Source organism: Pagrus pagrus (assembly GCF_965226575.1).
Source record: "Pagrus pagrus genome assembly, chromosome: 13".
Taxonomy (NCBI): Eukaryota; Metazoa; Chordata; class Actinopteri; order Spariformes; family Sparidae; genus Pagrus; species Pagrus pagrus.
In genome coordinates, this window is record NC_140197.1 from 21,116,200 (window position 1) to 21,143,059 (window position 26,860).

The 26,860-nt window shown below is 43.1% G+C and overlaps 1 protein-coding gene across 2 annotated transcripts in view; it reads left to right on the top strand.

Annotated features, from left to right (window-relative positions):
* The window catches only part of mybpc2a (myosin binding protein Ca), a 36,936-nt gene extending 15,840 nt beyond the window's left edge, over positions 1-21,096 (top strand). For both annotated transcript variants that reach the window (XM_084371393.1, XM_084371394.1), the window contains exons 9-27: positions 1,538-1,662; positions 5,443-5,548; positions 6,835-7,004; positions 8,686-8,851; positions 9,339-9,445; positions 9,544-9,573; positions 10,610-10,749; positions 11,000-11,159; positions 12,366-12,470; positions 12,667-12,855; positions 12,995-13,129; positions 13,289-13,456; positions 13,718-13,806; positions 15,030-15,225; positions 16,292-16,431; positions 17,363-17,522; positions 18,694-18,830; positions 20,206-20,392; positions 20,713-21,096. In XM_084371393.1, coding sequence (XP_084227519.1) covers positions 1,538-1,662; positions 5,443-5,548; positions 6,835-7,004; positions 8,686-8,851; positions 9,339-9,445; positions 9,544-9,573; positions 10,610-10,749; positions 11,000-11,159; positions 12,366-12,470; positions 12,667-12,855; positions 12,995-13,129; positions 13,289-13,456; positions 13,718-13,806; positions 15,030-15,225; positions 16,292-16,431; positions 17,363-17,522; positions 18,694-18,830; positions 20,206-20,392; positions 20,713-20,747 — 2,545 coding nt within the window. In that variant the 3' untranslated portion in view covers positions 20,748-21,096. The remainder of the gene's footprint in view (positions 1-1,537; positions 1,663-5,442; positions 5,549-6,834; positions 7,005-8,685; positions 8,852-9,338; positions 9,446-9,543; positions 9,574-10,609; positions 10,750-10,999; positions 11,160-12,365; positions 12,471-12,666; positions 12,856-12,994; positions 13,130-13,288; positions 13,457-13,717; positions 13,807-15,029; positions 15,226-16,291; positions 16,432-17,362; positions 17,523-18,693; positions 18,831-20,205; positions 20,393-20,712) is intronic.
* The last annotated feature ends 5,764 nt before the right edge of the window (positions 21,097-26,860 follow it).

A 26,860-nucleotide genomic window follows, 5' to 3' on the forward strand; every position in this document is an offset into this window, starting at 1 on the left:
TTAAACTGCTGTTGTACTGTAGCTACGATAAAAAGCCAGAAATAAACACAAACTGCTTTAATGTAGGATGATATATATAATTTATTTAAAAAGCAAAGATCTCCATGTTCCCAGTTGAGCTCTGGTATTTTCCCACTGAGTTATTCTAGAAGAAGTAAAGCAGACTTGTCAAATGAAACTGTGGATCCTGGGATTTACTACTACATCCATGTGGAATAATGAATTCAGGTGTACGACAAAAATCAGTACATTTTGGTACGCCACATGCCGAATCTGACATCATACACACAGCGGATGAGAACTTTTTTGCCAATGGTTAGAAACTTTTGATTTATTTACATACTGCATATCAAATTGTTGTAGCCGTCGACTTGGAGTAACCTGCATTAGTTAGAAAAAAACAGGTAAGGCAAGATTTTAGTGGTTTTAAGGAATGTACAGGTGAACTTTCTGAGCAATAAAATGCAACACATCTTTTTAAACTCACCTCTCCCAGTCCAGTGTGAAATTGGAGGAAATTCTTAAAGGATAAGTTCAGCCCTTATCTTTTCACTCCACTTCACGGCAATGAAAAACGGATGAAGTTTCGTCATCGACAACACATTTCTGGATCTTTGCAGGAAACTAGCTTTGCAGTGTTCTCCTCAACAACTCAAGTAGACAGGGACTTGTTTTAAAATGCAAAAAAACAACCAAGGAAAAAACATAAAATGGCTTCATACAGCTCAACAGGCATAACCCAAGCCTCTGCAAGCAAGGAGATCTGAAATTGAGTCAAAATGACACTACTGACACTCTTGGTGCACGCTGACTCTTTTAGCTTAGCAGCATCTGGGCTTCCGTAGACGTGGATTAGGCCAGATGAGCTGTATGTAGCCATTTTATGTTTTTTTACGTTATTTTTCTATGTTTTTAAACAAGCCCCCATCTACTCCAGTTGTTTAGGAGAACACTGTTTTGCTGTGAATCTCCAGAAATGTTTTGTGGACTATGAAACCTGACAATTTAAAACTATTTCCACGATAAACTCTGTGTTTCACTCCCACACAAACAACTCTGCCTCTGTCGCTCGCTCCTACAGTAACTATTCTTTCGATATTCAAATGAGACTTATTAATGGCAGGCGCCACCTTGAGTTTATGTGAACACTCGTAGCTTGTAACCATGGGAATATTCCCCATTAGTACCTTCCACTGTGTGTGATGACACTGTGGCATTACTGTAGTCCTTTGATTCATGTCACCAGCAACCCAAATGTCTGTGTGTGGGAGCTTTGACTTGTTTGTGTGTGTGTGTGTGTGTGTGCATGCACAGCTCTGAAGGTCTGTACAATAAAATGCAGATTCTTTGTCTTGGTCTGTAACTGTGAGTCACTCTGTTGTCTTCAGGCCCTCTGCATCTGATTGTGGCTGGATCTGCTGAATGCATTTATTCATTATTCTCTCTCTCTCTCTCTCTCTTCTCTGTCTGTCTCTCTCTCCTCGTATGTCCTTTATCCTCCTCGTATAATCTTCCTCCATCATCCCTGTGCGTCCAGGTATGTGTTTGAGAGCGTGGGCAACAAGCGGACACTCACTATCAACAAGTGCAACCTGTCTGATGACGCAGCCTACGAGTGCGTGGTTGGGGAGGAGAAGTGCTTCACGGAGGTTTTTGTCAAAGGTATATGAGTCACTGTCTTTGGAGGAATCCTTCTTTCAGGAGGGAGAGGGGTTTTTTCTGCCCGGCTTGGCGAACGCTGTCATTTGAGCGTTGAGAGGCTTGACAGCTCCGTTCCCTTCTTGTGTTTGTGTCTGTCATCTGTTTATTTCAGTGCTTTTATGCCACACAGTGGCACGCTGCTCCCTGTTGTCTGCTCAGTCATTTTTAATGGATACGTGGCGTGGAGTGAGATTTTTATGTTTTGTTTATTGTCATGTATCGTTGCTGTCGTGCTGTACACATTAATGTGCTGTCATATGTATTAGAGTTTGACTGATATGTGTGTTTCTGAAGGTCACTTGAATTGCTGCTCAGCTGAAATATTAATATTTGTAGGTGAAATTCAGCAAACTTAAATTTTATACAAAGATTTTCCAAAAAAGAAGTCAATGTTTCCTATACTGTCCCTGTGTTTTATTTGGTCTAAATTGTCTAAACATTTCTTTTATTTCCACATTATCAGTCTAACTCTGGTGCTTATATCACATTGGTCTACTCTGTGTCCTGTAAAGGGAGTATGAGAGGTTTTAATAGATGTAATTGGGTCTACTGCTTCTATATTAATCCCATGCTTTACTCTGTGTGCTCATTGCTGCCCATCCTGCTTTTACAATTTCAGGGGCCAAACCAAAGGGTAAGCTCTTCACCACAGACACAGCTCCCATGCAGCTACAGTGTGTGTCTGTGCGTGCGCGGATGAGTGCTCGTGTCCATAAAAATATCATTCATGTCGCTGTTTGCAGACATCAGTACCTTTTGTCGCTGATTCATCTCGAGTGAGGGAGTCGAGCGGATGACAGCTAGTCAAAGCTAGCAGTCACAGTACTTTAAACGAGACATAAAGTACTTTGGCAAAAGTCAAATGCTTTTGCTGTGTTGTTGTACGAGTGATTATTAGGTGAGTGTTGTATTTCCCCCAATATCAAATTCAACACTTGCGTAGCTCAGTGAAATGAGTAGCAACAAGATGTAGATTTGTGTAGAAAAAACAAATCACTAACTAGTTACTTGATTTTGACACTTTAAAGGAAAGGTTCATAAAAAAATGACAAATTCTGTCATTATCTACCTTCTCGCCCCCAGACCGATGGAAAGTCGGGAGAAGTTTTGTAGTGCGAGAAAAAGTTTCTGCAGCGTCGCAGCAAAATAGTGTTGCAGCGCTCTAAACAACTAAAATAGATTGGGACATGTTTTAAAAAAACAAAACAACAAACAACTAAGAAAACATAAAATCGCTCCATACAGCTCATCTGGTGTAATTAAAGTCTCCAAGATCCTGAATTGATTTGAAAAGACGTTAACACCCACTGTAGCTTTCAGCTTTGCAGGCACAGTCAAGATTTCAGGTTTAAAAAGGAATTAAATAACACTTTTATAAAACAATTTGGGATCTTGGGGCTTCCAACGACTTGGATTACATTGGACGAGCTGTTTGGAGCCTTTTTTTTGTTTTAGGTTGTACTTTTTCCTTTTAAAACAACTCCCCGTCCTCTTCATTTTTTTGAAGTTTAATGCTGCAGCGCTGTTTTTCTGCTGTCTTTCTATCAAACTTCACCCAAATTTCCATCACCATGAGGTTAGATAGGCATGAACTTTCATCTTTGGGTGAACTTATCCTTTAAGTAGTCACGTTGCCTCACTTCTCCTGATGGTAAGTAGTAGTTGACTTAGTCTTTACTGAAAGTGACTCTTGCAGCTGTGTTCGGACCGAAAGCTAACATAATTTTGTTGCAGTAGTTACAGTAACAGCTCATTCTGTGTGGTCATGTTTCACAAATTAGGCATTTAACTTCGACCAGATCTAAAGGTAAACATGGCCTCCGTCCTCAACACCTATTGTGTTGACCACCTACCACACACCTACGTCTTCGAACGGCTGCTTTTGTCTAGTTCCTCCATGTGTTCCTGAGGGAATGCATAAAAAAAACAAAACACAAATCACACTGAAGACATCGCCCTCGTTTCACCAAACTTTTGAGAGGCCTGCAGTCAGATTTTACATGTGTCTGTGGTGCTGTGACTGTGGCTCAGAGGGGTTCTGGGCTCTCCAGCTGAGGTTGAAGAGAATCGAGACGTCCGGAGGGGGACTGAATGATGACGATGACAAATAGCTGAGGCTAGTGGAGCATCAAGCATCACACCATGTGGTTACACAATGTGACTCCCACCCCCTCAGGAGACTTGATGTCGCTTCCACCTCTGTGAGACGGGTGTGTTTGGTGGCGTTGATGAGGACTTCAGGTGTATATTTGCACATGGAAAGAGCACAAAAATACTTTACATGTTTATTTATACATGTGTTGTCCCGAGTCACTATCAAGTAAAATTCAAGCTGCGGCTTCTGGCTCGATATCACAGAATTAAAACAAATATTTTCCCACAAAATAATCAGGTTTATTTTCTGATTTAATGAAGTTCGGATTGATGTTGATGTTCAACGAACTGTGTTACAATTTTATGCCTTATCATCAGGCAAAACTTCACACTTAACTGAAGAATCTAATTTTGTTACAGACTGCTCAGAGTTTGCAATTCAAAATAATTTTCTACGGCAATAACACGACATACTAATATCGTCATGAGAAAACTGAGCAGCGGTAAACGATGATGCTGCTCCACAAGCCCAGTCGGCAGAATAAATGGTGACAAAGCACATTTCCGCAAAGCCACGGATAACATTGAAATGTTGCTTTGTGAAGAGTTTGTTCAAAAATAAATAATAAGCTGATGTCAAAAATCAAAAAGGCAAGCAACAAAAGGCAGGCAAAGGAAAGTCAAAGGGAAAAACTTGAAGAGAAATACAAAACTGGGACAAAAAGGACACATGAGCAGGCACAGGAGCACTAGAGATGCAGGGACTGAGGGGAAAACACACTTAAATACTCATGTTTGAAAGTAAAACACGAGACATGAGGATGTGATCTACAAAATAAAACAGGAAATGACCAAACAAAAATCCAAATGGCTTCTTTTTGTTGCAACTTCATGTTCAGTTTTCATTTCTACGCTCTGACAACACTGTGCTTATGTAACGGTTAGGTTCAGGCACAGAAACTTGTTTTTGCTGACCTGGTTCTGTCACCACAAACACAGCAGGTCAATTTCCAGACGTCTTGCTATAAATATCCAGTGGTTTCGTACCTACAAATGTTGAAACACCATCCTGAAAAGACCACCTTTTCTCGCCTAGCTGTCTCGCCACCATCATCCCCTCCTCCTCCAGACATAAAAGTCAGTTCATACACATGTAATCTGAACGTGATCTGACACATCTGAGACGTATCGAACTTACAAATTTACTGATCAGCAGTTTGCAGAAAAATTTCAATGCCAACATTTTATTCTGGCGACTGGCTAGCTACTCATTTTAAGGTACATTTCCACTTAATTGTGCTTGATTCGGACGGTATAGGCAGCCTCCATTGTAGTCCTAAACAAGACTTTGCATGTGTCAGAATTTAGCCGGGCTCCGACAACCGTATTTGTTGTTTTGTCATTCCCTGTACAAAACAAGCTTTACTCACTCTACTCAAGCCCTGATAGCCTACAGCTCTGTTTTCCACCGTCCATCCTCTTTCATCCTCCACTCGTGTTCCCGCTCGCTTTTACTCTGGTGATTTAGACGCGTACAGTGTACAGTACAGTAAGTGACTCACATAGCGCAGTAGTACAGTTTGTTAATGACTCAGTGCCACTCTTGCTGTTTTGAAGTTTGACTCAGAGCTTTGAATTTGTCCTCAGAGCCTCCGGTCACCATCACCAAGCTGCTGGATGACGTTCACACCGTGGTGGGCGAGAAGGTGGAGTTTGAGGTGGAAGTGTCCGAGGAAGGAGCCAGCGTCAAATGGTGAGCCAGCGTGCCCTGCGGATCACTCTGGTATCAATGAATTAGGAAACGCATGAGTCATTTGAAAATCTGTAAGGTCATAGCTTGCTTATGGTTCATACCCAGCTTACTGTACACTGTCCATTGAGACAAAGTCTTGCAAACAAAAAAAACATTCCTGTTAAATGGCAAAACTCCTGTTTAACCATATTTCCATGACATTTCCAGATGTTTTCTCCTTTCTCCCGCCTGGTAGTTTATTTAGTTTATTACAGCAATTGTTCACCTTCTCAACAAGGATGTTAAGTGGTTGACAGGGACATTAGGATCTAGTTTCTAGCTCTGCAACAAAAATAAATTGAGGAAGCAGGATCAAGAGCTACATGTAGTATGCAAATCACACAAACCAGTCAATCGCTTGTGTTTTTTGTTTTCGTAAATATTCAGATAAAACGTGCGAAGACTGTATAAGATAAGTTAGAACTTCATTAATGCCCAAGGAAGTTGTTGAATGTTTTTTTTAGTGTTGTTCCAAACCAAAACTAAGCTTATTACTCAAAAATCAATCAAAAGTACGTATATATAGAAAAAAGTAATAAAAGACACAAGATGCTGAAGAGCAGCTCTAGCAGGCCAGCAAAGGAAGATCCAATGAATGGAGGTTGGGGTTGATTTGTTTGAACTCACATAACATATTTTACTTTGTCATGTATACGACATCATCTTTTCCTAAACCCACCCAAGTAGATTTGCAGCCTAAACCTAACCAAACCGTGACGTCTGACTGAGTATGGATGACGATGACGAAGGTAACCATCTACTGTCAGAACTTAATGTGAAGGATTGGCCTGTCAGCTGCACACAAACTTGGACTTTGGCGTACTACAAACAAGTTAATACCTTTAAGACAGACAGGCCATTAACGGGGCGACTGTTTTTACTGACAAAGCACTTGTTCTCAACACAGATGCTTACATATTCAAAATAAAATCGTATCAAGATGTACCTGTCTTCCTATGGAAAATTACTTTTTCATCTTTTTCTCGTAACATCCCCACAGAATTACTTCTACAAACGCTGTGAATGCAGCCCCTAAAACCGAAAAGTATATCTGAGGAAACATTCTTCTTCTGCACCATTTGAAAAAAAAAAGCGTGCTAAAGCCTTGTGATGCCTGAAGGCTCTAGCCATGTAGAACATTACAGACATGTCAGTCAGCGCTTTTTCTCTTCTCTGTGTGCTGAAGTGCCAATGAAGCATGTGTGTTGTGTGTGTTTGTGTGTGTGTGTGTGTGTTTTTGTCCTCAGGATGAAAGATGGAGTTGAGCTGAACAGAGAAACAGCAGGTTCAAAGTACAGGTTCAAAAAGGATGGGAAGAGACACATTTTGATCATAAATGAAGCTACTAAGGAGGATATTGGGATGTATTATGCCTTCACCAACGGCGGAGAGTCGAAGGCAGAGCTGGAGGTCGAAGGTACCGTTTCCCGTGTCGAAGTCATCGCCAGTGTTTGACATGTCCTCCTTACAAGTGGAAACTGTGTCACCTGCATGCCTGTGGTGTGTTTTTTGACTATGCTGCCTGTCACAAAGTCATTAGAGCCGACAGAAACAACACAAAGTTAAAATGTATCACTAAATGCTTCAACACGTAATCTCGAGTGCACTAAAATGCAAAAAGAGCTCTTATACATTTACTCTCAGACGCAGTAATTTCAGGGTGATTAGCTGGTGTATGAAGTTCGCTAACAAGTAGTCCAGACGCTGCTGTTTAATCGCAAACTTAAAGAAAATTTACACATCAGCACAGGTTGATGTTTTTCAATCTGACAAGCATGAAAAGCAATAAATTAGTCATTACTCACGTCATAATTAATATAACTTCACGAGTCCCTTGTATCAGTAGTTCATTACGCTGTTCGTCATGCTAATTTTCTTTTACACCTTCAAAATTAATGGTCGGATCCTGTCTCACCCTTCAGAGTTCAGGCTGTCTCAGTAGCTGCAAAACACGCAAGCCAGACGAGTCTCATTAATTGATTAAAGTGTGAGAAAATGTCTCCTCAGTGGATACTCCAGCCATAGTTACACTGCACCAAGTGATCAGTGTGAGCATACTGTCACAACCTACTGCTTAAATAGACTGCCTTGAATAAGGTGCACCCCAAGGTGACAGAGGGACATGATTATTGTGGTGTTACAGCTCACAAAAACATAATTTAGAGTGAAATTACTAGAGCAGATCATTTCCTGAAACATTTAAATGAATGACCTACTAGCCACCAGTAAACTATTTGGGAATAATCCGTTTTCAATATGTTATATTAAATATAAAGTTAAATGTAAGTTTGAAGGAATAATTTGAAATTTTGTGAAGAACACTTTTTTTTTATTTGGAGGGGTTGTAAGGGGTATCTTGTTAGCAATGGGCAGAGCTGAGCTAGCTGTTTTCCCCTGTGTCTGATCTTTGTTCTTAGCCAAGCTAACTGTCTGCTACATATTTACTTTTGCAGACATGTACAGGAGATCTGTGGTATCAACCATCTCATCTAAGCCTTGGCAAGAAAGCAAGAAAAGCTAATTTCCCAAAATGTGAAACTATTCCTCATTGTCAAAAAGAGGAAATTAATGTTTGAAACATCAATTTGAATGTCTTCAATAACTGTCACACTCGGGCCCTCAGGTGCAGTGCATTTCTTCTTCGCTGGGTTTATCAAGTAATGACATTACAATCCCTTTCAGACCTATAGTTCGACCTATAGCACTCTGTTCTCCTCAGCTATCTGCGTGTTACTGTTTTCTGAATCCCGATAGCTACAACAACAACATTAACGTCCAGGTTAGAGACCTTATTTTCCTGTCGGGCCACAGACAGCTTGAGTTTAACCAAACTAGCAGTTAGCGTAAGATGTCGCCGTTGTGTAGATATATCAAAGATGGTAGCAAAGCAATAAATGCATGAAATAAAGACCAGCAGAAACGTCAGATAGGCCGCACCAACATGTTTAACTATGTATATAACACATTACAATTCCAATCAAATGTTAGTTTTCTACCCGTAAGTGACTGTTGTTGCCAGAATATAATGAATTACCTGTTGTAGACAAACATTTGAAAGCTACAATATATACTGATCCATGTCGATGTCTGCGCTTCAGATAAGGAGCTGGAGGTTCTGCAGAGCATAGCTGACCTGACTGTGAAGGCTGCAGAACAGGCTGTATTCAAGTGTGAAGTGTCTGATGAAAAAGTGACGGGGAAATGGTTCAAGGACGGCGTCGAAGTCCAGCCCAGCGATCGCATCAAAATGACGCACATTGGAAGGTATTATATCAGACTGCTGTGGCTCCCCGTTTGAATGTCGAAATAGCGGTTGTTGTGAGCCCCCCCCGTGTACAGACACACACACATGCACGCACACACAAAATCATATAGCTATCACAGTAAGCACTGTCTGCCACATGGCTTGGCAAACTATTACCAAAGGGTTTTCTTAGTTGTTTGACCCACTTTTTGGATAGGCTGCAATCTGTAAAGCTCTAACCTCTAAACACACACTCACAGACACTCTCTCACACATCATACACACCCCTAGGGTCCGGGGTTTCTCTCAGTAATCCCTCCATCAGAGCCGCCAATGGCAGGAGATATGCCAAGGCAGCAGCGGTCACACAAGGTGAAAGCCATTTAGTATTTTTCTCACTCTGCGATATTTCCTCATGGAGTATGTTGCTAGGGCAACTGTCTTTTGCATAATTGCGGGTCACAACGAGCGTTGTCTCCTTGGTAACATTTGGCAACATGTCCCCAGGACCCACAAGCTGACGATTGATGACGTGAAGCAATCGGACGCTGGGGATTATACCTTTGTCCCTGATGGCTATGCACTTTCTCTCTCTGCAAAACTCAACTTCCTTGGTGAGAGAACCGATATTAGGCACTTTTATTCGTCCTTAGCGAATACGAGCTGCCCATGTCAAAATCTGACTGACTCATTCATACACTTTACCCCTCAGAGATCAAGATCGACTATGTTCCCAGACAAGGTAAGCATTATTTTTTTGTACAATATATATTTCTATCTCCCTTTTTTATCAAAAGCCGGGCTCAGGCTTCAGGAGTTTTGGGCCGATTCATCCCAGATTCAGCTCTCCTGACAATCGGAGGAGTAATCTTGACTGGCACGTTGGTACCGATGCTTGGCACAAATCATCTGGTAATGTGAGGAGTTCACAGATCCGGTCTTAAACTGCTCACAGAGTCATCAAAGTTTGATATTCAGGAGATAGAAATCTGGATGATTACGTCAGTACTTTTTGAGCGGGACCACAATAGCGAGTGAGACAGACATCCCTGACGTCCCCGGTGTTGCCAAGCAATGCTAAACACTCTTTCACTCTTGAGGCTAACGGTAGCTAGCATGCTACTGCTGATAGATATTAAAACTGATCTCACCTCCGGTTCTCGCTGAAGAATAGACAACCCAAGCTGACAGCGTCTCCCCAAACATTTCCTCATACAGACTTGTTTAGACTTCTACTTTTTTTTCTCCTACTTTTATCTCATTGCAAAGGATTGCTACATTTTGTTTACATCTGCTTCCTCGTGAGATAACGTGAGATGAGATGAGATCCTGCGAGGAGGTGCACCTCTTCATCTGGCATGATAATCTTAATAATATCCTGGAGTGTGTGATGGCCATTGTTCTCAGATCTTGTAGTCAACGCATGTTTGACAGCAAAGAACATCTTCGACTTATGTGCGTGATGCAACCCAATGCTGGTTGGGATTTTGAGAGTCTGGCTTTTGTTCCGCCTCGTATGGCAGGAGACTGCTGGGAGATAGTCTAAAGTTAGACATATCACTTGACAACAAGTGCCAATAAGTTGGAGGTAACTTTAACCTGCCTCACCCTGCTTACAAGGGTTACTACAAGTTAGGTTTCTATCTTTAAAAAGGTAAAGAAACGTAGATGAATGTCAGCTTCAAAGCAAAAATAATGACTTCTTTTAAAACCTGTTATGCTCCTAACCTGAATGACCTCTCTCTTCCCATCTTCTCCACGAATGCTAACACTCAAAGATCCTCCCAAGATACACCTGGACACCAGCGGCACCGGCAACAAGAACACCATCACCGTGGTGGCTGGGAACAAACTTCGCCTTGACGTTGAGATCACCGGAGAGCCGGCCCCCACTGTGTGCTGGATGAAAGGAGACACGGTGAGGGGAGAATAGAGAGGATTCGCACACACACACACTCAAACGCACGTCAGTTACTTTCTACCTTTGTGCGTCAATCAGAGTTTCCAGCCGTTAGTCACTGAACAGCAACAAAAGCAGAATGAAACATGAACTAGAGTGGGAGGGCTGAATCACCTGTCATTGTGGCAGTTGTGACACTATACTCTTCAACTATTCCCTTTGTTCTGCCGGTCTCCCGCTCTCTTGTCTGTCCTGCTCTGGGTGGTAGGAGGTGTCTGAGGCAGAGGGAAGGGTCCGCGTGGAGACGAGGAAGACCCTGAGCAGCTTTGTAATCGAGGGGGCGGAGAAGGAGGACGAGGGCCACTACTCCATCACCGTGGTTAACCCCGCTGGAGAGGACAAGGCTGAGCTCTTTATCAGGATCGTGGGTAAGTGACTTGTTTGTACTTTTACCCTTTTCTCCTCCTTATTTTGTTTTGCTTCCATGTTATTATTTCTGACTGATTGATAGGCTAAGATCGTCTTACTCCTGAACTGAGAGGAGAATATTGACATCAAATGAGTGAAAATTATCCAAAATTGTCACTGATTGAGCTTCATTTGTTTATATATTTGACTTATATACTACTTATTTTTTCCATATCACTGCTTTTGCATGTTGTAGCCAGTTTATTTGTGTATTCAAACCTCTGGAACATCTACTAAATAGTCCTGCAGCCTGCCTATAAGTCAGGTTATTATGGTGCATTAAAGAAACATTGTGTAAGAATTATTAGCCTATTTTCCGTGATATGTATCAGGTTGGAATTCACTTATACATTCCTGTCGTAAATATGGACACATGCATTAGTTATGATCAAAAACTAGCAAGTCAACAACTTTGCTACAATAATACAACCAAACATCAAGCAAGTGCAACAACATGAAACATGGGGAGCCAGCTGATAGTACTTACTAGTCCAACAGCGGGAAGTCCAACTCCGTGCAGCCTTTACATTTACTCGTCGGGCCTCTTGCTCGATCACTCTCTTCTTAGCCTCCTCTGTGAACGTCCTCTTTGGCTCTGTTATAAGGTCGGTACAGGCTGCTTCCTCTCCAGCCTGAAAACCTCGTCCTCCTGGCGGTCCAAAGCTCCTGCGCTAGCGTTGTAAAACACCAAAACTCCCAGAGCCCCGAGCTCCCAGAGAGCCAGCTAGCTGCACGGCTAACTGACCCAGCTAACAGCAGCTACGGTTAGCGGTTACTTTGGCAACAAGCAAGCAACTATCCGTCCATTAGGGCAGTCAAAGGAGATCAGAGCACAGGGGAACATTTTCTCCATAAAATATGATCCACTTTCACCGACATGTTATAGAAAACCTTAAAAAAATAATCCAAAACACGACAGTACAGCTTTGAGCTCCGGCTTATAACATAATGTGACATCGTAAGTTACTTGGAAGGGGACAGTGCTGCGTAAAACAAATAAAAAACCTAAATGTATTTATTAAGATCAATGCAAAACTAAGAATACAGTACTTAATAACAAGCTGCCACAACAACCTTCTCATCAGCCTCATCCTCGTGCCTTCTGTCAATTCTCTCTGTTTCATCTTCCCTCTCGTTCCATTTCCAACTGTAACCTGCCTCTCCAGATGTGCCCAACCCTCCTGAGAATGTCAAATGCACATCAGTTGGCGAGGACTCTGCCATAATCACATGGGACCCTCCAGCATTTGACGGCGGAGTTCCCATTAAAGGTACCCCCGAAACACACACAGCATCTAATGTTCACATCTGATGTCTCCCTCCCCGGAGAAAACAGCAGTTTAAAATCCGCTCTGTTCATCATACTGAGATGTTTTTGAACTGTGGGGTTTTTGTTTTTTTTTCCTTCTCGAGAATGCTGAGACATTTTTTAATGACTCCACCGTATGTTGGTGTTGCTTCCTCCAGGGTACCTGATGGAGAGGAAGAAGGTTGGCTCGGCCAGATGGACCAAGCTCAACTTTGATGTTTACGAGTCCACCACATACGACGCTAAAAAGATGATTGAAGGTGTACTTTATGAGATGAGAGTGTTTGCAGTCAACGGCATTGGCATCTCTCAGCCCAGCACAAACTCAAAGCCCTTCATGCCCATTGGTGCGTTGCCATTTATCATTAGCAGAATGGTTAATTAACAAAGGCTTTTCACACAATGCTCATTTTGAGGGAGCTTAACCTACCTCCCATCCCATTTACACTGGGTATTAACGTATTAATTAGCTCCTGTCTCTCTCAGCCCCCACCAGCGAGCCCACTCGTCTCATGGTGGATGATGTGACAGACACTACCTGTGCACTCAAGTGGCGTCCTCCAGAGAAAATTGGAGCAGGCGGCATCGACGGCTACATCATTGAGTACTGCAAAGAAGGAAGTAAGTATATGCAAAACATCAAGTACCATCACACTCAGGCATTATAGAGTTTATATGTTGTTACTGATGTCATTATTAAAAGTTAAAGGTCATATTGATAACATAACGCACAATCTGTTGACTGTTCCTCCTCTTCTTCTGATCTGACTCGCTCTTAAGGTGATGAGTGGGTGCAAGCGAATGCGGAACCAGTGTCAAAGAACCAGTACAGGGTGAAGGGTCTCCCGGTGGGGGAGAAGATGCTGTTCAGAGTGGTGGCTGTCAACATCGCTGGACGCAGCCCTCCTGCCACTCTCGGCCAGGCCATCACGATCAGGGAAATCATGGGTGAGAGACAATGTTTTAAGTCTGTCGTCTGTCTTGTGAAGTCGGTAAATTTAGTGAGCTGTTATACATTTTTTATCAAGCGTACCATTGTGTCTTTGCTCTTATAAAATTATCATGCATGTGCGTTTTCATATCTCAATAATTTAGATCTCCGGCACTCACACATGAACATTTAACGTTAAATCTCGTGCTATGCATTTGGCGTCTCTGCATTCCTCCACACCACCCACTCACTCTGTCCCTCTTGTGTCCACGACACAGAGCATCCAAAGATCCGCGTGCCTCGCCAACTGAGGACCAAACTCATTGTGCGTGTGGGCGAGAAGGTGAACTTGGTCATCCCCTTCCAGGTTGGTCCCAGTCTTGCCGAGATCTGGCTTTCTTTCATTTCAGTTTTGAGTATATATACAGAAAGATTTGCAAACCGTTTGCTGAATGATACAAGGTGTTTAAAGATTATAGGTCACTTCCACACTGACCCTGTACTAAACGGCTATTTCAGACTCAGAAGCATTTCCAAAACTAAGTCTTAAGCTGGGTTTATTTGAAGAGTGGAGAAAAAGGCAGTGGAGTTTGGATAAAAGCCTAAGAAGCCGGTCCGTGATCCACATAAAATGGGTCATTGCAGAGGGGGGTTTGAGTCAACCCTGGAGTGGTGTATTTGAAGTAGAAATGCAACTGGACCGAAGAGAAAGTCAAGATATCACGTCTGTTTTAATTACTGGTTGCCTCTGTCTGTGGGAAATGCACTTTGCTTGTGTGTTTTGCTAAGAGGAAGTGATCAAATAAAGGCCTAAGATTATATGGCTGAAATATGGTGTTTTTTAATTCTTCTGAAATGCAAATCAGAGTCGTAAACTTTGATAGTAAGCACGCGTGAGAGAGAGAGCAAGAGCTAAAGGGGCACAGGGAGCATTACAGCATTTGACAACAAGTTGCATTGGTAGAAAGAAACTATGCATTAAGTCGTAAAGGGGAAGCCATTGTGATAAATAAGCAGAACAGACAACAAAATTGAGCCGTGGCTCTACTTACTTTGAAGGAGCAGATGAAAAGCCTGTTCTGAGACAGAGGTCGTGGTTACAAGATTTTCTCTTGGGAGAGAAGAGCAACCACATCTCTGTCATCTTATCCAAGAGCTGGACGGAGGCTGTTCTGACGGCTGTTTGCACACTGATGGAATATGTGGTGCGACTTCATCTGACTAGAAGAGGATGCCCCAAAATATTTCATGGCCAAAACATTAAATAAATCTTCCCGGCTGGTGCCGGACGTCAGTTAAACGTCAGAAAGACTTTGGACAGACCTTAAGTTTTAGTTGGAAATGAAAACTCAATTCTGGAGAAAGATACAGTCGTTGATTGTTGAGTGTTGGTATTAGACGTTTTCCTGACATTGCATTTTTTGTCATCCGTCATCACAACCAACATATCAACATCTACTGACTAAAAAAGGTACAAATGTTCAGAAATTTAAGATCAACTTGCATGTTTACCTTGATCATCACGAGAGCGATTCAGCAGTAAGAATCAAAACCAACAGTCCCCCTTCCCCTCCGTTTCTCTGACTGCAGGGTAAGCCTCGCCCGATTGTGACCTGGTTCAAAGATGGCGCTCTCCTGGAGGACAACACGGTGGGAACTCGTACCACCGAGATCGACACCATCCTCTTCATCCGCACCGCAGAGAGAAGCCACTCCGGAAAGTACACCCTGACCGTTCAGATTGAGAACATGTCCGACAGCGCCGACATACACATCCAGGTTGTAGGTCAGTCCCATCATGGCGCCAACGCCTCTCCAGATCTTATTGCATGTTCCCTCATTAAGATTAGGGCACCGTGCGAGGTTCATACTTCACAAGGTACACTGTTAATAACCTGTGTGGAAGGGGATGATGGCTTGAGCCCAAATCTGTGACATGTCAAGAGTTTTTTTTTTCAAATTTGATGATAATTCCTAATTTCATACTCTTTGGGATCTGTGAGTCAAAGTAGCATCAAAGCGCTGATTCCTCTCTCTCTCTCTCGCATAATCCCGGCTCCTGCACTGCCACTGTGGCCGCCAGCTCATTCCTCAGCTTACGCCTCGTCTCCCTGGGTCAGGGTGCTAGGTGGATTATTTGGCGGGGCTCTGCTGGGATTATTTGCGTGTAGACTGGGATTAGGTTTGGATTTTGAGGGCTACTCTGTCACTTGCTCTGCTGAGAAGGTTGAGTTAATGAGAGGCTCCAGCTCCTCTGATCAGCTCTCCCCCCCCTCCCCAGCTGATCTGTCAACGCACTGTTTCAGCAGGAGACGGTACAGGAAGGATTAACGGCGGCGCTGCTCACTGTTTGTACTGTACTCCACAGAGGAGCGCACGCAGAGCAAGATTAATGGCAAATACATTACTATGTCGTACAGTATGCCTGCACTGCGCTGTGCTCGGTGCAGGCCACACAGAAAGATCGATGATAAACACGCTGCATTCTTCTCTTCTGTAATCCAGGCAAAGCGTACTGTTTCTCAGTTTGTCAGTTCTATGCCAGCACAGTTTTTCTAGTAATGCACGCAGCCATCACAGCCCTTTCCGTGAACCTTTGTCTTTTGCTCTGCTAATCTGTCAATCTTTGCCAAATCTCACCTGCTGCTAGTGTTGATTTCTTTCTCTCTGTGGGACTTATCAATCTACCTCCCTCTCCCTCTCTCTGAAACTCTTTAAGCTTCGCTACCCAGGCAGGGAAGAGAGTTAGTTATGACTTTTCACGATTGTCTAATAAGCCTGTCTCGTTGATAGTTTCAACGAAATCCTCCAACTCTATCCCTCCTATCTATCTCCTCTCACAAACCCAACAGAAAAGCCCGGTCCCCCCATTGAAGTGCATGTTGCAGAAGTGTGGGGCTTCAACGTTGCGCTGGAATGGAAGCCGCCCAAGGACGACGGCAACTGTGACATTATAGGCTATAGTATCCAGAAGGCTGACATGAAGACGAAGGTAAAAAATGTGTAGGAGTGTACCGAGAGGTGGCAGCCATATTGGTTGGCAACTCTTTAGCAACAATGGAAGTGCTCAGTAAATTGTGTCAGTAAATCAATTTAAATTTCAAGTGTATAAAAATGGTCAGCAACTGTTTTATCGACAAAACTGACTTTGGCACTGGCTAGAAGAGCTAACATTAGCTTCTAAGTAGACTTGAGCACCATCTGGAAGCTAACGTTAGCTTCTAGGTAGACTTAAGCACTATGTAGAAGCAAACAATAGCTTCTGGGTAGACTTTATGACTATATAGTAGCTCACATTAGCTTCTAGGTAGATTTTAAAACTATGTAGAAGTTAACATTGGCTTCTTGGTAGACTTTGGCACTATACAGAAGCTAACATTAGCTTCTAGGTAGACTTAAGCAAAATGTAGAAGTTAGCAATAACTTCTAGGTAGACTTAAGCCCGATGTAGAAGCTAACGTTAGCTTCTATATAGTGCCAAAGTCTACCTAGAAGCTAATGTTAGCTACTATCCTGTTTTCTTGTTTCGACAGGCGTCACAGACTTTTCTATCCAAAATGCTTTCAGTGGTTTGTCTGGTCTCTTAAGACATCTCTGTGTTTTCGACTAGAAAAAACAACAAAAAAACAACACTTGTTTACAGGAACCACTTAGGTCATTGCTCTCCAACATCCATACATGTCCAGTGGGCCTTCATGATGTCTCCAGGCATGGCTGCAAGGAGATTTGTCACATAACTGCAAAGCCTCGCTGTCCTGTCATGGTCATTATGTCATATGAATCGACAGGAAGTTGGACTAGAAGAACATGGATGCTGGGGATGGGAGATTCTTCAGCTTATACAGATCTCAACCTCGGCTATAAGCCTCTTTGAACCTCTGCTTCTCCTCTCTCTGCCTCTCTATCTGTCTCGCGCACATCAGGAGTGGTTCACGGTTTATGAGCACAACCGCAGGCCCAGCTGCACTGTGTCTGACCTGGTCATGGGGAACGAGTATTCCTTTCGAGTGTACAGCGAAAACATCTGTGGCCTCAGCGACGAGCCTGGCAGAAGCAAGAACACCGCCATCATTACCAAAACAGGTAATGAAATCCCCGCAGAGCGATGCGCACTGTCATGTGAGAGTATTGCTCTTGACGCCGGGGAACGTCTAATGCATGCTGAGCAGTAGGCCACACCGTATGGAGATAAAACATAAAGTGAGCGTAAAGAAAAGAGGAAGTCATTGGGATTTCTTATTAGAGTTACACATGCAAATGTTAAAGAAATACAAACTGTAATATGATTTCTAACTTGTGATTAATTGTCGGCTGTGATTAATTACTTCAAGGAAAAGTAATTCACGCTGATTACGCTAAACACAAATATTCTTTGACAGAGTGTTAAATAACATTTAATACTGGCCACGCATTATGAAAGCAACCAGGCTGGGAAATTAACACCTGCCACCAGCCGAATCCTGCGACACTGTCGTGTTGTTGCATTCACTTACTCTACCAGAAAATCTGGCAGCGAACCAGCCGATCGCTTTTGTATTCCAAGCAGCAGTCTGGCCTGTAAAATTGTGATTGTTGCTGATCGTAGTACTCACCCGACATCATGGTGAAACAAAGGTCGGATTTCTGTCATGATAAGTCAAAAGTTAATCTAAAAATTGATATTCCGAGTTGAGCAGGATTTGTTATTGATATTAAAGGCCAAACAATCCCAAAGCAGCTGGAAAAGATAACGGTTGGTTACTACTTAAGCATTTCAGTTGATGATGAACTGTCTGACTGTAAAAATGTGACACAAACTAGACTAAACATCTCTTTTCTCTGGTATGCCATATACTGCTTTTCAGAATGTTCTCTGGCATGTATATTATTTTACCTTAAAGGATAAGTTCACTCAAAAATGAAAATTCAGTCATTATCGTTTTGTTTCATAATCCACAAAATATTTCTGAATATTGTCGTTGTTTTGCTGTGAAGCTCCAGAAATGTTTTGTGGAGTACGAAAAGTCGCCCGCTTTTCCATCATCATTGGGGAGAGCAAATAATGCCCGAATTTTCATTTACGGTTGAGCTTATCCTTGGGTAAAAAGACATCCATTTCCATGTACTCTTACAACCTCCCAGATCTCAAATAAGGAACCAAGGTAGCACTCTAAAGAAGGACCGGTAGCTATAAAATGTGTGGTTAATAAAGCACTGTTGTACTGTTGTGTGTGTGTGTGTGGAAATAAACTAAGAAACTTCTCCATCTGTCCAGGTTTGATCCATAACCGTGCACCATTCAAAGAGAAGGACATTAGCAGTTCCCCCAAGTTCACAGCTCCCCTTGTGGACAGAAGTGTGATTGCAGGTTATTCCGCAGCCATTAGTTGTGCTGTCCGCGGCTACCCCAAGGTATGTACGTATTTAAAGTAAGAAGGCTGTCTCAGTGAAATTATTTTGTAATAAGTTAACTTGAAGTTCACAAGAAGGACTGCACTCAGGGTTTTTCCTACAACAAAGTTAAAGTTTGATACAAAAGTGTTGAAGACCCAGGGGTGTATGCTAATTTAGCATCCCGTAAACGCTGTCTTAATTTTAGCTAGGTTTGAGGTCCTATTAGCTCACTCATCCGCAGGATGCTGTATTCCCTCTCATCAAACTGGCCTCTGTCTTCTCGGAGGCCATGTTGTTCCAGCCTGGTCCGGCAGTGTTTACAGCCTAGCTCAGCGGTGGGGTGGCGTAACGCACATTCAGCGCTATCGGATACTGACAACGCCAATCTATATCCGTCACTGTCTGGCTCTTGTTGTTGGTGCAGATATAAAAAAGTTTTAAATGACCTCTGAACACGTTTTTTTTTAACGTTCTCCACTTTCACTGGTTTGAATGAAAAAATATATTTATTAATATCCGTGTTTTCATCTGTGTGGACTTGAGCACTGGCTCTAGCGGCCCCCACAGGGGAGGGTGAGGCGAGGGCTATTTCGTTGTTTGCAGTCTGCAGCCTGACTGCCCGATGCCACTAAATCCTACACACTGGCCCTTTGAAAATATGAATATATAATTTATCAACTTGGAAATTAAAAAAATATATATATTAATCTAGAACCTGACTGTACACAATATTTGTAAGATCGCTTTCTTGTTTGTAACCCAGTGTTTTTTAAATCCTGGTCCTGGTGGCCCCCTTCCACCAGAAACATGCAGGGCAGGGGGCTTCAAGGACTGCGACTGAAAAACACAATGTAACCAGTAAAAAATAATGATTGCAATATGTAGGATAAGGAATGCTGCATATTCCTGAAGTCATGCCATAACAGAATAAACTGTCGAACCATCATTTAGCATAAAAATAAAGGAATATAGGCAATGCCCCTACTGTAGCACCTCCATCCTGCATTCATTTTACCTGCATTGGCCCCCTGATAGCTTTGCTGCAAGGGTACGCCACAGCTTTCAGGCTTTGTGTTTTTAAAGTGAGCGTACAAGTGTCAAACAGTGAGTGTAGAACAGTTGGGAGGATTTTGAATCCTTTGCAGCATGAGTGTATTTTTATGTCTGAAGCTAGAACAAGAGGTGGAGCAGAAAGATCTTTGAACACACTTTTTTTTTTCTATCCCTCCGAATCTGCAAAGATTTGTCAAGCCGAAATGTTGACCTAATTTCACCTCTTCCTCTTCCCTCCTCCCCTCCCAACATCCCTTGCTCTGTTTATACTCCCCCTCCTTCTCTCCTCCATCCCGCCAAAATATGCCTCCTCATCTTCCTCCGACACTCTGTTCTTCAGCCAAAGATCGTTTGGATGAAGAACAATATGATCATCGGTGAAGACCCCAAGTATCTGATGCAGAACAAACAGGGCGTGCTGACGCTGAACATTCGCAAGCCGAGCCTGTTTGATGGGGGAAGATACTCCTGCAGGGCCATCAACGATCTGGGTCAAGATGAGGTGGAATGCAAGCTGGTGGTTCGAGGTATGCTGCCTGAACTTTGCATCCCATAATACCGTAGTTTCAAAGTGGCGAGTGAGCGCGTGACCTCGGCCAGGGCAGGTCTCTTTCTGACAGTCTTCAATAAGGCTCAGCATGACAAATCTCCATCTCCTCAGCCCCTCTGACTGATCTGTTGTTGTGAAACTTCAGTCGAAATTCTTGCGCTAAAAATAAATCGCCCTATTGTATTTTGTCAGTTAAAGTTTCGGAGCCACCGATGACTCTCGAGCGCCGTAGTTTTTTAAAACAGCGTGATCTCCTGGCCTCACATGCTGATTTAAATTTTCTCTTTTTCTCCGCAGTTGTACAAGAGAAAGGAGAGGAGGCGAAGAAATGAGCGACAGCACGAAACAGCAGAGGATACAGTTGAACAGGAATAGTAATGGATTATGTATAACAGGATAGTCATGAATAAATATGATTAGAATAGATCACTGGTGAGGCTCTAAAGCCAATCCCCCTGCCCCCCGTCTTCCTCCTATACGCCTGCCTTTCACAGCTGCTAAGACGAACGCCACATCAGTGATATACCATAAATTCTTTACAGCAAGCTGCCACCTTGTCACATCCTGAAGCCGAGGAGTATTGTAGTAGCATTGCCACGCTGTGACCACACACAGATGGATCCTTCTTATCTGTGAAGTGGACCTGTCACTGAACACACTTATAAAACAGCCTTTCATCCATTACGGCTCCCTGTGTTGTCTGTTTTGTGTCCAGGACGTTTTTATAGGATGGGATGAATTTATGATTGTAATGCAGCCGTAGAGCCGAAAACCTCTGCAGTGTGACCGAGCGGCTGCACACCTCTGCTCGCTCGCTGTGGGTGTTAGGTGTGTGATATGTGAACCGGGGCCCGTCGGCCCTGTGATGGTCGAATGGAGGGATCACGGCTCAGCCAGGCATGGCCGACATCATGGAGCCGCCGGGATAAAGGAGGCTCTTATACACGGATATAGACCTGCTGCGCCCTTCATGCACACACACAGAGGGCACACATGTTGGCTTACACACCCACATGCTATCTTACTACACTCCTCATGGCATGACCTATAGTGGTAGGCCTTTACAGATACATGACTTACACTCATGCACATGCAAACACAAACACATACTTGGAATCAGGGTCTCATTAGCATCACACACTAGAGACTAATTAATGCACCCATCAACACTGCCCTAATTAGCTCTCCCACGTCATTACTGAGCAAACGAATTACCGCTAATTTACACACCCGCAAAACAAACACAGCACCGTCTCTGCTGGGAGAGTCCGCCGCCGCGGCTCGCCTTGCACACCAAATTAAAGCCTCGCCAATGTGCCGCAACCCCGGACCGGCGTCCCAAGTGACCCCGCCCTTCCTTGCACACTCCCCCTAACTCGAGCACCTGACAGAGGGAGGTCTCACTTGGAGACACGAGCTCAGATTCAATACATCAGGTAGTTTGTTTGTGTTGTTGCCTGCTGCAGAATAAATACACCACCCTCCTCTGGAGACGTGGGGGTACTCTGTTCCACGTCTGTCCCACTACTGACTGCATCAGGTCCTGGTCTCCTGTCTCTCCAGCAGAGGGGGTAAGAGCACAGAGACAAAGACCACAACTGACCATCATCAGGGTGTGTGTAATCATGAGTGACAGGTTATTAAGAACTATTACATTACCAATGCATCTCTGACTGAAGCTCCAACCCTGCCGCCTAATCCCGACTCTTTGCACTCACCTTGAAACATCCAGCACTTCTGAGTACAATAGATTGCATTTCCTTCTTTACATTGCAGCATGTTGTTGGAGATGAGCTGAAATAGGGTGAGGGCATAAATGCCCAGATAAAGCAGGGAAAATCCTCCAGATACCTGAAAGTAGGCCACGATTGGCTGCACAGTAGACCTGCAGTGCAGCACAAAGCTTAAAATTTTGAACCCTGTCGAGCAGTAAATTACTCCGCGAGTGTGTGTGTGTGCATGGATTATGTGTGGTGTTGATATAATCTTATTGTCAGTTAACCTGAGACACAGCGTGGTGTGTTACTCGGCTGATTGACACATGAAAGCGCCGCTGAAGATACACCGCATGCTACTTTTGCACGGAAGTTTTGGGAAAAACAGATTCTTCAGAAAGACAGCGTGTAACCTCGATACTCCACCTGAGCTTTAGCCTCTGTTCCCGCTCTCAAAAGTGATGTTCAGTTGCTAAGCAATCAAACTAATTGTATCTACTGGCATCATCCGCGAGCCTTATGAAACTACAATTGCTACTGTCAGTGTTTGTGTGCGCCTCGCCCGCTTCTCTTGCAGTCTCGCAAAGCTTTAAGTAGTAAATCAGCAAAAAAAAAAAAAGAGAGCATTTTGTTTTCCCCTCTCTCCCTGTGACACACCTCCAGGCTCTTTAACTTTGTGATGTCTGGATGAATAATTAATGGGGAAGCATTGCAGCCCAGGAGTAAACCATCGGCTTCCTCATGCACACTGTATCTGCTCAGCTGTCTCTCCAATATTAGAACAGGCCCGCCTCAGACGCAGACGAGACAAAAGAGAGTGACAAGACGAGTCTTACCACCAGGCGAAAGGGAGGCAGAATCAGTGGGGGTGCGAGCACTATTATGTCTGCGTGTGCGTGTGTGTGTGCCGGAGAAAAAAAAAAGAAAGACAAGAGATACCAAAGAGACAGAAACAGACCTCCTGAAACAGTAGGATGGAGGGAACTATAATTATGCAAGTAATTATACATGAAATCACAGACTTGGAGTGAGAGAGGAAGAGATGGAGAGAGGGAGAGAGAGGAAGAGCACTGGAGGGAAAGAGCCTTGCAGTGAGTCTCATCCATGTAATTACAGTATAAGAACTAAATGAAACATGGAGAACACACACACACACACACATCATATAGGACCATCTGCCTGTGTTCTCCGCAGCGCACACACCCTGACCACCGTACTGTACGTTACACCACACTGATGCCCACATGGACGTTACGTCTTCATCTTCTGCGGTTTTTTTTTGGGTTGCCATGGTATGCTCTATTGAATACCAGTGTGACTTATACCCTGTGTCATCGCGTTCATTGATTAAAGAGCCCACACCCTCCCTGAGCTCACGACCCATATAATGAGTACAATGTAGTTGGGGTGGGGCGGGGGTGGGGGTTGTTAAAAGGAGAGAGCTGCCTGCACATTTCACAATAATGACAACTTCATGACTGTATGTGGCTGACAGAAACAGCTTTGTCGACACTGTGGGCGGGCTCTGTGTGGTCGAGCTTCTGTCTGTATGTCATTTTAAACTGAGTGTGGGTTTTTTTCGTAAGGTGTTGGTTAGGGTCTTAAGGATCAGAGTTTAGGAGAAGGGACAGAGTTGATGTTTCTCAAGGCAGACACAAAGCTCAAGTTACAATTTAAAGGATCAATTAAAGTTAGACTGGATAGGTTCAGTCGTTACTCACCACCATGCCGATGGGAAGTCAGGTGGAGTTTCGTGGTCCACAAAGTCCAAGTTTTAAGAAGCCCCTAGATCCCAAGTTGATTTGAAAAGACGTCATTTACACCCTTTACATCGTGCGTGCTAACACTTTTAGCTTTGCAGCTACAGTGAAGATTCCTGCTTTAAAAAGGGTGCAAAAAACGTCTTTTCAACTCAGTTTGGGATCTAGGGTCTTCTGGAGACTTTGATAGCACCAGACGAGCCGTGTGGACTCATTTTATGTTTTCTTTCAGTTGTTCTTTTGTGTTTTAAAACAAGTTCCCATCTACTGCAGTTGTTTAAGAGAGTGCTGTCACGCTGTTTTGCTGTGAAGCTCCAGAAATGTTTTGTGGACAACGAATCTTCACCCAACACTGAGTAGATGTAATTTTCATTTGATGGTCTTGACATACAACCTTGATTCCCAAAAAGCTGGGATGCTTTTACAGGCTTTTCTATTCAAAATGCCTAAACTGATCTGTCTCCTCTATAATGTCTGATAGTTCCCATCACCAATTTCAGATTCTTGTCCTACTGTACAGGAGACTGTGCAGTGTAATGTACAATTGGTACAAAAGAGCGCTCCCTATTTTGCATAGGGCCCTCAGTAACCTAGAACGGCCCTGTCCCTCAACATGTTCACATTCTTCAGTAGCGATTACTACATCATTACATTAGACCACACATCTACAGACTCCACCTTCTTTTCTATCTCAACTACACACCTGTAAAGTGTCGTGACTCTATCTTGCACGATAGTGGTGCCATCACGTTGACAAAAATCTGTCCGCAGACAGACAGAGAGACTTTTAAAACCCTGGCAAAGAACTGAAAACCTCTTCTGTGATCGTTCCCTTGTGTCTCCAGGACCACATTTTGGTGAAAATTAAGCACTGTAAATGTAACCAGAGTTGACATGGGATTACAACTAGAACATAGGATTGTCTCAGCCATTTTCAATTTGGACACTACTTTCCATCATTTTCTTTAGCATATCATCCATTTTCCGGCCACTTAACACGGTACAGGTCACGAGGGAAGCAGGCTATGTAGCCCAGACATCCTCCTCCCTAGCCATGTCCTTCAGCTCCTGGTGTTCCTGATGTATCCCAAGACTTTCAGGCCATAGGGGACACATAATCCTTTTAGTGTGTCCTCTGGAGTTCTCTATCCATTTGGACATGTCCAGAAAAGCTCCACATTGTGGTAACCAGAATCACAGTTGGCTCCATTCGGTTCTTGTCCAAGTTTTTCCAGGAAATATAACTCCTCGTGATGTGTCTCAGGCTGTTCCCGGACCTCCAAGGACGGCAACTCATTTCAGCCACCTATATCCACGATTGTATTTTTACCACTCAGAGCTCGGGACAAAAGGTGAGAGCTGGAACGTAGCTCGAAAAGCAACTCCAGCGAATCTCAAAGTAACTTGATCCCAACCAGAAGAAAGCAATCATCTTAATTAATCTGTCTCTGTCTGTATTGAAAGGGTCTATAAGAATAAACCAACACAATGTGATTGCTATCCTTTTGACTGCACAATAAAACAACATGATTTAGGAGAAAAGCAAAAATTGAAATGTCATTTTGAAAGAACCCGACACCAGTTTGATTGATATTCACTGGAGTACACAATTAAAAAAAAAAAACATGATTCATTTGAAAAGCTTTTTTAATGTAAGTTACGGAGGACAAACTCTTAAGTCCTCTTAATGAATTTTAAAGTTCAGCCAAAGATACTGAGGCTCACGTACAAAATGTAGTTGTTTCTATTCGCAGTGGTTTCTTGCTGAGCTGCGGAGGAGGAGAGAGTTTTGTATTAAAAATAATGTAACTTTAAATTTGTTTAAGTTATTTTACAATATTACTGTCTGTGCAGAGTAATGCATTACACTATTTTATTACTTTACCCAAAATAACCGCAGAAGTATGACCAGGCATTACAAAAGGACCTCGAAATAACCTGGTTTCTGTTGACTATGAAACCTTTTACTTTCATTCAAAACTTATTATCATCATTTTTTTGTTCTGCGTTCAGCTGCATTTAGAGAGCATCTGTAAAAAACAAAACAAAACAACGCCTGTCACTGCAAAGACTGCGCTCTGTCAGAGCCGATCGGCCTTCCAAACTGGGAGCGCTCTGTGAACTGGGGTGACACTTTGATTTTGAAGGCAGCAACGCTGGGCAGGAGTAAGAGAAAATATGTCTCCTGTCGAAAGATGTTATGCTTTCAGACGGTGAGGGATGGACTCCACATGACAATATTCACAACTTGGGAGTCATTTTATCATCAGTGGACGCTTACAGACTAAAGGAATATAAATGATCGAGGAATGGACACAAATTGAGACTTACTGACCGCTTCAAAGGTGGAGTCACCACTCTTTTCTGTCTCTTTTGCTCAGCATGCCAGCAAATCTGAATTAATGATTCTTCAGATCTTATGTTTTCCATTAAATGAACTAAACAGCTGAACTGTGGAGAATCTAACCCATGTGTAGCATGTCCATATTGACAAAAGATAAAACATTTATACTGTTATGAGCCAATTTGAGCTAGCGGCTGAAAAACATCTATAAACACGTCATTTTCAGGTGTAAAAGCGTTATTTTTGTGTCACGCTACCCCGAGCACTGAACAGAAACACATCATCAACTTCAAGCACAGCAATCCTGAGGTCAACAAACTGGACACTGGATGAAACACAAGACAGACTGGTGACAAATCACTACAACACCTCCTGATAACGTGTCTAACTACTCAAAGTAGCACCAGTTGATTTGAGATAGAGCGTCTTAATCCTCAGTGCTCTCCAGTACAGTCTGAACAGGCTGCTCTCAAAGCCACGTCTTATCCAGCCCATTGATTGCTCCCACTGTAATGAACATGTCTGCTGAATTAGACATTTTGTTCAGAATTGATTAATATGATAAGAGATGAATTTTAGGATTAGATTCAAGACTTTAAGCGAGTTTAACCTGTTGTAGTTTTAGT